The 13,580-nt window shown below is 56.4% G+C and overlaps 1 protein-coding gene across 1 annotated transcript in view; it reads right to left on the minus strand.

Moving 5' to 3' along the window:
- Positions 1-13,109: 13,109 nt before the first annotated feature.
- EPHB1 (EPH receptor B1) overlaps positions 13,110-13,580 on the minus strand; it is a 28,937-nt gene continuing 28,466 nt past the window's right edge. Inside the window, exon 15 of the mRNA XM_026038708.1 lies at positions 13,110-13,253. Within this exon, the coding sequence (XP_025894493.1) occupies positions 13,145-13,253 (109 nt within the window). The 3' untranslated portion in view covers positions 13,110-13,144. The remainder of the gene's footprint in view (positions 13,254-13,580) is intronic.

Genomic DNA, 13,580 nt, shown 5'->3' on the forward strand with positions numbered 1-13,580 from the left:
ATTAAAATGCACCTCGTTAGCCTGCACAGTGCATGCAGCCAGTTCCAAATGTCTGAGCCCCAGCATGCTGTATTTGCTTTAATTTATCATATGCATGTTATTTATTAGTTTGTTGTGTATCAGTGCCACTGTGCAGATGATGAATTCCATCTCAAAGGCACCACATGTGATACAGTGCAGCACTTTGTCACCGGCACGCTTCGTGCTGGCACACACCTTTTTCCAAGGGGAAAGCCAGGTATCATGGAAAAGCAACTGGAAAGCGAGCAGCACTAGGGGCTATTGCGAGTGCACTGTGAAGTGTGGGAAGGGACTAAGGGGGAGATGCAACAACCTAGAAAAGGAGACACAGTGGTACCTCCCTAAGGGCACAAACCAGCCCATGCTTAGGCCCGTCAGGGCACCTACGGCAAAGTAACAGCAGAGACACTATACAGAAAAATACATTTTAAAAAAAAAAAAAAAAAGCTGTGCTTTAGAGCTGAGAATCAATGGTTAAAAGAAAGGCAGGTAATCTAAGTCTGACGGGATTTAAATGTCTCGCCAAAGAGCATGTCCCAACTTCCAAGGCAGGGAGCCGGGCAGAGGCCTGATCCTGGGAGTTCTCAAGTGCCTGGGACAGAGGATGGAGACATGGGGGTGAACTTCCCGAGCAGCACAGAGCACTGCTCTGTGGGCCTGCCTCAAAACACAGTGCTATAAAGGACACTGCTTATCAGAGGAAGGAAATGGGAACGCGATGGCCACAGAGCATGTCTGAGCACTCCGAGTACAAGGAGGGCTTGCAGGGACAGGCGCTGACATTTAATGCCTCTGTTTGTAAAGTGCTTGACATTCATGATAACAGAAGTGCAGATAGGTAGCGAGGCCTCCTGTCTCTCTGGGAAAGCATGTGTGTGCTGCTAAAAGCAGCCTCGTTTTCCCAATTCACTAGCTGGGTCCCTGGGAGCCACATGTGTCTCACCAGCACCTGAGGCATCCCTGTCACCAACTGAACTCAGACTAACTGGAGCCTGAGGTGTCTTCCTAGAAAGGTCCTAACAGCAAATCTGGCTGCTCACCCATTGTCCAGGCCAGGACAACACTGCTCTGGTCTGAGAGGATTCGCACTCCCAGCAGCAAGTCTTGTCCTTCTCCAGGCTCTTCTCTCCCATCCTGCTGCATAAGGGACATACCCTGCAGCTACAGCCCCACTCTCCCACATCYACCTCACAAAGATGCTCCTTGGGGGCCCAACACCTATTTCATTTCAGTGGGCATCCATCAGATGCATCTTCCAGGCCTGATGCTCAAGCTCTTTTTGTACTGGAGGGCTCAGGTACAGCACAGATCCTTCCCTTCTAGTCCAACCACCCACCTTTATCTTCTCTTAATTGGATTAAAATAGCATTCTCCCTTCTCATTATTAGAAACAAAAAAAAAATTAAACTTTTCCCCCTCAAATTATAGTTCACCTGAGTACATAATTAAAAGACTATAAAGGAGATACATTTTTATGTGCAATTACGCCTACTTCCACCACTGTAATAGGGCTTCAAAAATATTTGCAAAACACCTCAAAACTTTCGTCAGTGCTGTAATTGCCGCTTGCCAGGGCTACCCGTGCGGGTGCCTCTTGCTCAATGAGCACGTCGCCTCCCGCACAGCTTGGCTGGAGCAGGAGCTGCAAAGCAGCACCAGCCTGAAAGCCACACGCAGGCAGGAGAGCCACAAGCTGCCCTGGGGCTTGCCGGGTGCCCAGGCACTAGCAGGGACCTCTCCCAACCTTCAGGGAGGATGAAAAGGGCCCTGTGAGGCCTCCTGCACAAACAGCAGGGTCCACATGTCACCCGTCAGGGCAACACCTGGCTGGATTTCCTCTGAACAAAGCAGGATTTGTCTGCTTTTGTCCGGCACGGTGCAGACTTGCTTAGAGAAGCCACGCTCAGCGGTAGCTGGAGCAGGTGCAGGACACAGCTGCCACCTCCCTGCACAGGCCCCGGCCCCAGGGCAGAGGGCAGAGTCACCTGCCACCTTCTGCCACATCAAGGGCTGCAGCAGGAGGCTCCTGCAGAGGGGCWGGAGGGCAAGAACTCAGTCCCATAGGAACAAGCACCTTCCCCTACTCCAACCCAGGAGGAATCTGCTGGGAATTACAGCACTGATAAAGGCTGAATACTCCAGTGCCAAACATCCCAGCTTTTCCAGTGAGTTAAAGTCACCAAGAAATTCAGTCTCTCCCAATTCTCCTTAAGGAAGCTTCAAATAAACCCACTCCTGCCTCCAGTATGCAAAGTTTAGGCCAAGGCTAAGCAGTTTCAGGGTCCTGCGCCTGACTGCTGAAGGTACAAAGTAGGTATCGGGCTGTTACTCTCACCAAGATGATGACACTCCAGGGTTTCTACTGATCCACAGGAAACTATTTCAAGGAGACTTTACAAATATCCTGCTTTTCCTCCCGACCCTCCAGCAGGGTGAGCCATGCCCTCCTGTGTTTAACATCAGTTGAAGCATTCCAGTATTTTCCCATTTTAACTGGGCCTAAAATAGCACGAGAATGGGCTCTCTGTTGTCATTCCTACACTCTTAGTGATACAACAAGGATATAATAGGAAAGCTCCCAGCTCGCCCCGAAGCTCTCATTCCACCACACTGAGGCTGGGGGAAGGAGTCCTAAGGCAGGGGAATGCCTAAGCAGGGGCTGCACCACAGCCAGGCCTCGCAAAACTTCCTCAGCCCAACGCATGTGCTGCATTTTGGTGCCCCATGGAGCATCCCTTGGCATTGCTCCACATTCACAGGGCTATCCCAGGGAGCTGTGATTACATGCCCTCCAGCAGCAGGAGGGCACAGGTGACTATATGAGGACCTGCAGCACACCGTCCAGCTCCTTAGAGTCCCCACTAACAGGCCTGCCCATGTCAAACYACGACTGGAAGCACACGCCACTACACCAGCRTTCCCTTTASAGACCTCCACCACATCCTCAGTAGTTCATACTCATACTTTGGAGAGCAAACCACGACTGGAAGCACACGCCACTACACCAGCCTTCCCTTTATAGACCTCCACCACATCCTCAGTAGTTCATACTCATACTTTGGAGAGCACGCAKAGGCTGCCAAGCACCTCTGTTTCTCCTAAGAGGATATCACAGCAGGAAGAGGTACCTGGAGAGCCATGAGCAGCCATATGCCACCCCAGATGCCTTTTCAGACCTCCTGCTCCTGCACAGCCCACTCCTCCCCATGGTCCCAGGCAAGCCGGCAGAGACTCAGCAGGAGGCAAAGACTAAAAGGAGCTCAGCATAAACACGAAAGCAGGGGCACACACAACAAAGCAAATAACACCCAAGCAAAAGCAACTCACCAGCACGCAGCAACACTGGGAATCGAGCGTATGGAGGAGCCAAGAGGCACGAGGGCGGCAGCAGAACGAACGGGCAGGACAAGGTGCCCTAGGGAGCCACTCGGAGAGGACATAGCGCAAACAGAGCGCCCCAACCGCCGCAGCGACCGTTATAGGCGGCGCGCGACCGTTACCGCCTCCTGCGCATGCCCCTTACTGATCACGTGGCCGGCCCTTAACCGCCACGCGGCACGGCCGTTGGTGGTCACGTGACTCACCCTTAACCGCCACGCGGCACGGCCGTTGCTGGTCACGTGGCCCGCCCTCCCCCGCCACGCGGCACGGCTGTTGGTGACCACCTGACCCTCCCTTTCCCGCCGCGCGGCACGGCCGTTGCTGGTCACGTGGTCCGGCCGTTAACCGCCGCCAGGGGCGCCCCGAGGTCCCGCGCAGCCCCGCACGTAGAGGCTGGAAGCGGGAGCCAATGCGGGGGGGATGGAGCCCTCCCGTTGCCCCCATGTTGTCCCGGGAAAGGCTCCTCCGTGGGAGCACCCAGAGGGAGCGCTGCGTGGGGGCACCGGCTGGGAATGCGCCCACAGGCGGGTGGGCCGGCCTGGGGACTGAGCTGCCCACCCGGAGCGTGGAAAAACAGTGCTGGTGTCTGCAAATGTCACATTCCAAAGTTAGGGAGTGCTCAGAGGGCTAAATACTGGAAGGAAAACCRGCACCTGGCTGAGAAGTGCCTTGTGCAGGGATGCTGGGGATGATATCTGGGATAGTGGGATCCCTGGGATCTTGTCCCCTGGCCCTGCTGCTCCGGGAAGGCTGAGCAGGGATCCACGTGGCCATGGGGTGAAGCCTGTGGCTTTGAAGGCGCCAGTGGGTGCCTGGGCACCTGGCATATGAAGGAGGATCGAATACCCGGCTTGGCTCACGAGGGTGGCGGGAAATACATTCCTGAGTGTTTGTAAGGAGCTAAGAGACTGACGGGAACACCATGGAAAAAAGGGCCCGTGAGGGCAGTGAATAATGGGGCGTTCAGCAGAGCGTGGGGAAGGCGCTGGGTAAATAACTGCATGGGCTACGCGTGGAGCCAGGAGGTAAAGGGAGCGCCCGGGAGCTGTGCCGCTCCGGAGGCTGTGGGAGGCCATAGAGGCCCTGGGACACGGGAAAATCCCAGGCCGGGCCTTGGGAAGCAGGAGGCTGGCGGGGCTGGGAGCAGGGTGCTCAGCGGGATGCAGCGGGGCTGCGCTAGGCTGGGCCACGTTAGGCCGGCGTCAGACCCGCGCGTCGGCTGCATTGGAATTTCCCTGAGCTGCTGCAGAGTAATTGGAAGCCACGTGCTGCCTCCATCCTTCAAACCCCAGAGCCGTGAAGGAAAGATYTTTCATTCTGAGAGTTACTCTCTGCTCGGGCTGTGACAGCTGCCGAGATCTATATTCCAAGCTCAGGAAAACTTTTTTTTTGGATGTCGCGTGGCCTTCAGACATGACATTTCTTTCGAGGCAAGCAGCAGAAGTTAATGCCCAGCCAGCTCGCAGGAAACGAGAGATCCGGGAGCTGGAGCCTGCAGCTGCACGAACCCCTGTGCCCATGCTGGTGTTCCGGGGCGAGGATGGGCCTGGGGAGCACTGCGACTGTCCCAAGGAGCACAAGGACCTGCCCAAGGAGGACGAGGAACGGCCCAAGGAGCACAAGGACCAGCCCAGGACCATCTGGAAGCCATGGCCCCGACACGGTGACGAGCGGCTCCATTCCTGCTGTGGGTGTCCTGGCGATCCCATTAAACTGTCACCACACCCCCAATTGAAGGGATATTCCCAGACAAGCCGCTCCATGAACTTTAAGCGCAGGCTGTTGGTTACTTACRGGGAAAACCTTCAGTGACCTGTGTAAGAGATAGGTCCTCTCCGTGCCCCACATCCTGGGAATGCCGAGGTCTGTCCCTTCAGCAGTCTCTTCAATGCAGCGGCTGGGCAACGGGATGGAAAGCCCTTACCTGTAGCCTGGCGATTCCGAGGGGGGATCCTGCTTTGGAATCCCAGATGCTTTTGTGATTGCTCCCTCATCCCGAGGCCGAGCCCCGCTGCCGTGCGCGCCCCGTTATCATGTTCCCGCCGGCTTCTGACCCCGTCGGACATCCCCAGGTGGGTGGTTTGCCCGGTGCCCGCTCCGGCCCGGCCCTGCAGCGGGAGCCAGGACCTTCCCTGCTCCCATCCGCATCCAGCACTGCGGGGAGCGGGTCCCAGCCGAGCAACACGCGTCTCGCCCGGGACTTCCATCCACGTGAGCACTTCCAGCCCCGTTGCCCAGCGCAATTGTTTTGGGGTGCGTTTTGTGTAAAAACCTCTGTCCCAAAGAGGCCTTTTTTGCAGCAAGCAGCCCGTGATAGGGATCWCGGCGAATAAAGTCGGTTCACTCGCAAACCCGAGGGCCAAATCTGATCAACATCAACCGGAGCAGAGGTGAGGCAGGCAGTGATGGAGCGCTGCCAGCTCCCACCATGAATATTCATGGCAAATATTCACCCAGCACGAGGCTGAAGATAAAACAGGAACAGAGCAACCGCCCCTGGGAAGGAGAAGAAAAGCAGTCGGGCTGATTTCATCCTTTTTATTGAGTGCAATTTCTCTCTGTAGTACAATATTCTCTGAAAGTTACTGTTACAAACTCCGACAATTTCAACACAATCAACAAATTGGCCAGGGTGGGGATGGGGCAGGGGGGCAAAATAATAAAAATAACAATAATAATAATAATAAAAAAAGTATTACACCGGGCGGACTCTTCCACGGACACCTCACTGGTTATGTACAGGGCAGGGCGCTGCGGCGGCGGCTCCTCGGGGCGCTGCGGCCTCCCTGCAGGGCGACAAGGGGAGAGAAGCGTGAGCAGGAGCGGAGCGCGGAGCTGCCCTGCCCCACGCGGGGAGCACCCCAAAAGTCCCCACAGCCGTGGGGCTGGCCCAGGATCCGCTCCAATGGGTATGGGAACCTGAGGAAGAGGTTGTTCGTTAGCAGAGGTCAGGGAGGTGGCTGTGGCACTGAAAGGGTTCAAGGTTTCCCCCTGGGGGCCAAACCAACACAAACCCAAGTGCCGTCTTCCACCATGGGCTGACGCGGAGCCCATCCRAAGTGCTGGCATCTCCTTGCCCTGCGCAGGGCAGCACAGGGGCAAATCCCACCGTGCAGCCACTCCAAGGAGCACACCCTGTGATGTGACACCCAATTGCACCCCAGCAACACGGAGCCCTGGGTTAAATAACGAAGCCCTGAGCGCCGCACGCCCTTGCTCAGTCCYGCTGCGAGGGCAGGATTATTCCGGGGCATCTCCGCAGCTCTCCTGACGTACCAGTGCTGTAGGAAAAACCTCCGGCTGCGCCTGACATTTTGCTCCTATTAAAATTCATCATTGTGCTGAATGAAAATCATTTTTAGCAAACCTAGATGGTAATGAAACTTTTATTTAGTAATTTAGCAGGAGGGGAAAATAAATGAATGTATGGGAGAAAGGGTAGGAGAGATGGAGATGATCTTGGAAAGGGAGCTTAGATGTGGGAAAAGACAGAGCCGGGGGGTTCTTATGTGCCGGGGTCCCCTCGCTCGGAGCCGAGGGCTCCCRTTAACACTGATGGGAACACGAGGGSATGACTCCGCAATGGGAACACAGCCGTGTTGTTGTGCAGAGCACAAGTCCCGGAGGACRGAGCAGCTGCTGGTTAAGGTGCTGCTGAAGCGGCTGGGTATTTACATCAGCCCCAGGTTCGGCTGCGTTAAAACCTAAGCGAGGGGCAAAGCCGGAGGGCTGCGGCGGGACAGGGATGGGCGCCGGGAGTGACTCATGGCCGAGGCGTTGCCGCGCTCTGAGCTCCRGGGCTGCTGCGACACCAGCAGCAACAAAGAGGCCTCGTTGGCAGGATGAGAAGCGCCCTGGCAATGGCAGGAGCYGTCAGCAGCAGCGCCCTCAATGAGCACCGTGCTCGGGCTCCCGCGCGGACACGGAGCCGCTCCCGGGAGAGCCGGCACCAGCGCTGGGCAGTGCGGCCGGAGCGGAACGGAGCGGCCGCCTCCTCGCCCCCTGCTCCAGCCCCTTCCAGCAGCCCAAGGGCGAGAGCGGCGGCTGCGGCGGGAGCCGGGACCGGCTGCGGCAGCCGCCACCCCTGCCAGGGGCTTTGGATGCCCCAYGGGAGGCCACCCCACGCCAAGAGCTGAAACGTGTTTGCGGCGTTAGCACAAAGCTCCTTGGTGACCGACGACCAACGGGATGCAGCCCCGCGGCGGGAACGGGGACCAGGTTGCTCTCCCGGGCACGGAGCACCCGGGGCTCAGGCTGCTGGGAGAGCAGAGCCCGCAGGCGCTGCAGGAGCTTYTCCATGTGGCAGAGAAAAGGCCAGGAGGCCGCGAGCGTCTGGGGAGCGACTCTTGTCCTCGCTGCACGGGGCACCTCCCCTCGACGGGAGCTCCTTGCGCCCTTACATCCAAAGCACAACAGGTAGACCCTCCTCCACCATATTTAAGCTGGAATCTCTAAAGCCCACGGAGCAGCTTAGCAAAAGCATGGAGAAATCCGGGAAGAGACCGGCGCGCTCCGAGCTGCTTCCCCATGGATGCCTCCRAAGGTGCCGGACTGCCTTCCAACGTGGGACTCCAGGGCCACTGGCTCCTTCAACGTGATCCCCGGCACGGTCTGCGCTTCACGCTGTCACTCCCACTCAGTGCTAATTAGCGTTGATAATTGCGCTGATGTCGAGCGTAATTTTCCCGCCCTCCCTTCCCCACCTTCAAACCAAKGTTCAATCGCCTAATGAGACCCCTGAGGATAATCAGGACAAAGGCGCCAATCCCCCCCGGGGTAACCGCAGGTTTCGGGGAGGCGGCTCCCGAGGAGAAAGCGCCCCGAACAAGTCAGATCCGGGGCACCGCGTGGGCGAGGCGGAGAGGAGGATGGAAACAGCCCGGGACGGGCAGCAAGAGACCTGCTCACACAGGGCACCGGGAGAAGCTGGCTCAGATTAATTTTAAAAGCGACAGTGTAAACTGCGTTAATCCCCTTAAGACCCATCTCGAATGAACGGAGCCTTAAGCAGGTTTTGCCTAATCCACTTCCGCGTTAGCCCTGAAAGCGGGCGTCCCCTTGGGGAACGGGAGCAGGCCAGCGGAWCCACGGAAAACCCGCGTCGCCGGCGCCTTCCCGCTGACCTCGCCACGCAAGGAGGGCGCAGGGCACCCGACACGCAGCCCCGGGGCTGCTCCATCCCGCAGCGAGACACCGGCACGAGCCCCAGGGAARCCCCGCGGAGACGGAACGAGCAGGAGGAAGGTGACGATGGGGAAGGGGAGCTCGTGCTGGGCACGAGGATGCCCGTCGTGGCGCGGCTCTGCTCGGGGCCACGCGATCAGCTCCGCTGGGATGTCGCGGGGCGCTCCGAGCTGCGCTCGCTCCGGAGCGGCTGGCCTTGCTGCAGCTCCGAGCGCGCCGGCGGCAGCACCGAACGGAGCCCAAACCCGGGCAGGGCCCAACAGGGAGGCAGGACTCCCCGTGCAGACGTCTGCCCAGACACAGAGCCAAAACCCAAGGGCATCMGAAATGGGAGAGCGCAACAAGACATGAAATTAAAAGCCCCATCACGCCCTCCAAACGTACAGGTCACTTTCCAGGCCCCTTTCCAGGTCAGTTTTGCCACCGAAATAACTTCTTTCCCAGCACCATCTCGGCACGCCGCTCACCAATACTCCGTCTAACAGCGGTCAGGTCACCGCACCAACACTCAGGCTACAGGGAGGCAGAGCCGTCGCCACGCGGAGCCGCGGGAAGCTCCTCGTGGGTCTCTCCAAAGCCCGAGGAGCTCTGCGGCACGGCGCCCCCGAAGGTCTCCTTGAGCCTCTCGGAAAATCATTTGGAAGGCAACCAAGTTATAATTCGATGAGCATCCATCTTGGCAGGATCCTCCACAAAAGAAGCACCAAATCATATTATGACACGTCCATTAAATAACCTCCTGTGGTCTCCTGCCACGGCGAGGACTTTAGAGGAGAAGGGATACATAAGTCCTGGAGGAAGGCAGGAGTCAGGMTGAATTCCAGCCTTTCTCTTCACCGTTTAACTGGGCGTAACGTCAATGAGAGAGACGGGGTGGGGAGAGGATGGGTGGCCTCGGAGCCAAGATGCATCTGAGAACCCGAAAATCCACTGCAGGACCTGTGGATCCATTCCCTGTGCTGGAAACCAACTGAGTTCATTTTCAAGTTAAATAAATTCGATGTTGAAGAATAAAGATTTCCAAATAAATAGAGAGCGGCTCAAATAAAGCACAGGGTTTTATGGACGGGGATAGGAGACTTCACGGGCTCACGAGCAACAGTCACTACCCAAAAACGCCACTTGTCGCCCTGGCTCAAGCAAAGGAGCAGGAGGCAAGGGGCCGGGCGAAGGGGAGGCCGGGGAGGCCGCGAGCCTCCRCGGAGGCCAGCGAGCGCCATGAAGGCGCCGCAGGCTGACAAGCGCCCGACGAGCGGCCCCAGTTGGCTTTTATTTAAGAACCGGCTGCCTGCTGTTTTCATTGCGAGCGCCACTCCGGCTTGCAGCAACATTGAAAATTAAATATACATAAGTGCTTTCAAAGAGCCGTTAATTTGAAGGTCATTAAATGGCGCAGGATATATATATATATATATATTTGATAAGGAGGCACATAATAACGCTGTTAAAACGTGCTCCTCTCGCACACGGAGACGCTCGCTCCCGCCTCGGCCGTGCGCGACTGCCGCTTCCCGCGGCACCGCAGCTCCTTTTAATTACAGCTATTGAGGAAGCCGCCTCCTCCCCGCGCCGGGTGCACGAAAAGGCTCATTCCAGAGCCGGGAAAAACACCCAAATTGCCCCGGGATTTTCAGGGAGGGGCCGGGGGGGGGGTTCCGGCTTCCCTGGATGCTGGGCTCTTTTTAGCAGTTAAGTGATGGGGAGTAGGGGCAGCCTCGGAGCGAATCGGCTGCGTGCAAAGAAAGGAAAAAGCAAACACATGCAAACAAAAAGGACCCCACACCCTAAACAAGATGCCAGAGGACGGAGGTTTCACAGTTGCCATAGAAATGTGGGAGAGAAGCTGACAACTGGAGAGCCCTTTGTGGCAGAAGAGGCCGTCATGGACCCAAAAGCTSCAAGAGCAGCGAGCGCCAAACGGCACCTTCTGGGTTTAGATCCCATTCAGTGGTTCGTTTTTGGTCCTCTTTTTTTATCTGCATTTGCCCCTGGTCCAAAACAACCTGCAGCTCTACCCCAAGACGCTCACCCGAGGTCCCAAGCGCTGCTTGCAGCTCCCGCCCCGTCTCCGCAGAAGGCAGAAGCTGGAGCTTCTCGATGCTCTGTGGCATCTTCAATGAAAAAACAACTCCTGGAGCMATTTCTCCATGGGAAGGACTCTCCATCCTTGCTCCGGGGAGATAAACAGGCAGGTAAGAATGAAGCGAACCTGCTGAGAAAACAGCCAGGCAGGAGCAAGGGTTTCTCCTTGCCACTCCACGAAGGAGGGCAAGGAAGGAGAAGCAGCCTATCTCACACCATGATCGCTGCGAGGCAGAGCTAGCACTCCTAGCATTGCAGTCACTACCACATGGAAGTGCTTTCCGGGCTGGAAAATACAATTTCTTTGGGAGAAAGACTCCTAAAAGGAGAAAATGCTCCACTGGAAAATCTCCTGAATTTTGCACATTCTTCCTTCCATAGAAGCAAAGACCAACTGAGAATATTTTGCATTTTTCTCTTTGCTTTCCCTTACCAAATGAGAAAAAAAAAGTAAAAAAAAAAGGCTTAAAAAAAAAAAAAAAAAAAAAAAAAAAAAGAGAGAGAATGAGGCTCTGCCTGTTTTCCTTAAAGAAAAGGAAGAAAATCTTTGAGAGGGGGAAAAAAAGTTCCTCTCCCAGACTAAGAAGTGCAATTTTGGAGCTCTTGCCCATGGGTTGTCCCACCACGTGCTCAGGACTGCGCTGCTGGTTCTGATTTGGCTTTCTCAGGTCCCCGGGACCAACGAGGTCCATGRGAAGCTCAGAGGCAGAGCTGGAGGACGAGGGACGTTCAGCCCAGCGCCCTCCACGCACACCGACGTCGCTGCCAAGGCCAGGAGAGCCCAACGACACCAACCAGGCRGTGCTTGAGGGGCACCTCAACATCAGAGGCACCACCCAGGAGGRCCACCAAGATGGGGCCTCTTGGAGAGAAAACACCAACCCAACCATCCCAGCCCATGCACCATCACCTAAGGAAAAGCCTTATGAAGAGCTCATTCATTTCATCAACTCTGCACGTGGTCCATGGAGGGAAGAGAGATTGCCTGGGCTTACAATATCCTGTGTAAACACCGACGCACTTCTGCTTAGTTTAACTGGACCCGTTCGCAAGGAGACCAGCGGTGGAACAAAAGGTAAAAAAGAAATCAAATTAAGTGCGTGGAAATATGCATGGGAAGAGGCTGTCGAGAAGGGAGTGGAAAATAGAGGTGGGCAGGACGGATGCGCAGAGAGGCAGGTGAAACAAATGGACCTACCTCTGAAGCCGTGAAACCTAAGTCTGTAATTTAATCTCAAAATCCTTAGGTCCACGCGACGGGGCAGGTCGGCCGCAGCCCCCTCCCGCGGCGCCCAAGGCTCCGAGGGCTCCTCAGTCTGCTTCCCAGAGCGTCGCTCCCGCTTCTCCGGCGGCCTCCGCAGTCACCAAGGCAGCGCCGAGCGCGCGGCGGCTCCTCGAGTCCCAGGAGGCCGAGGCGGCCTCCGCTTCCTCCTCCCGGCCGCAGGGCGCCGAGCGCTCGCTTCGCCTCCTGCGCTTGGCCCTGTTACTTCCCGCTAGCTCCGGTGCGGCGGATCCGGACACAAATCCATCCACTTCTCCCTCCCCACCACCCCAGATCCCCCCGAGGGTTTGGAACTGACTGTTCAGTCATGTCAGGGTCGGTTGTGATTTTCTCTTATGGACAAGCAGCGAGTCCACAGGGAGCTGACAACGTACACACGCGCACAAGCGCACACACACACACGGGAACACCTCTTTCTCTGTTTTCCATGATGGATTTTTTTTTTTTCCTTTTTGCAAAAAAATGCAAGCAAAAGAAAAACAAGGTTTTCTATTGAAGGTACATCTCTTCTTCAATATGAAGACATTAACTGGATTGATTCGGATCCCCCATGCAGTGGTCAGTGAAGTCCTTTGGTAGTCGGCGGAACGACATCTGGGTACGACGGTAGGTAGCTGTGGAGACTCCTGAAGACRCTTCCATACAGGTCACGAGCAGAGAAAAGGGCCAGGGGGAGGCAGGAAGGGCCGGGGTGGGGGAAGGAGAGCAAAAGAAGAAAGGGAAAGGAACCTCGTTGCTGGAGGCCCTCGCTCCGGACCCGAAACTCAATCCTTGTGCCTTTCCCTTCCCCAACAGCCCCTTCTTCCGTATCAGTCTTGACTACTGCTCACTGGCGGTGGGATTGGAGTCTGGTTTCCAGGGATTGGGGGTTTCTCCCCAACACATAGTGGTTTGTCTTCATTGCATGTTTGTTTTTTGTTTTTTGTTTTTTTTAAATATATGATTTGTACATATTTATACGTTATTTATACGCTGCTCCCCACGACATCGCTAAGTGTGCTTCTGTGGTGAGAAACGAAGTCACCCGTTAGGACACGAGTCCCAGGCACCTCCTCCGTCTGCCGTTCCAGGTCTCCGGCCACGCTGCAGCCTCTCCACACGCTTCCCTGCTGCTTCCATCAGTTCCTGCCCTCCCGCCTCCGCCCCGCCGCTGCTGCCCTCCCCGTGCCCTCCCCGGCGCAGCGGGGACGACGGTCACGCCATCGAGGTCGGAGACTGGCTCATCTGCACTCTCATCGACTGCACGCTGTTCAGAATCTTCTTCTGGTGTCCAGCTAAAGTCACCCCTATTCTCAGGAGGTCTCTGGAGGGAAAGGAAGAAAAGAAGCAAACCAACAAAAAGTCAACGGACAGGTCAGTTTTGCTGTGTTTATTTTGCTGTCCCTAAGACACGCGCGTGATGCAGACTCTGAGGTGCTGGTTTGTTCCGCTCAGCACTCTGAGCAACTTCCACCTGGGAGCACGGAGCCCAGAGCAGAGTCCACGTGAAGAGCCCAGTGAGCACTGGGGCATGTGAGGAACCATGGAACCACAGATTGGTTGAGGTTGGAAGAGGCCTCTAGAGATCATCTAGTCCAGCCCCCTGCTCCAGCAGGGACACCCAGAGCACGGGGCACAGGGTGGCATCCAG

Source organism: Nothoprocta perdicaria, unplaced genomic scaffold (assembly GCF_003342845.1).
Source record: "Nothoprocta perdicaria isolate Ctin4 unplaced genomic scaffold, notPer1 scaffold_217, whole genome shotgun sequence".
Lineage (NCBI taxonomy): Eukaryota > Metazoa > Chordata > Aves > Tinamiformes > Tinamidae > Nothoprocta > Nothoprocta perdicaria.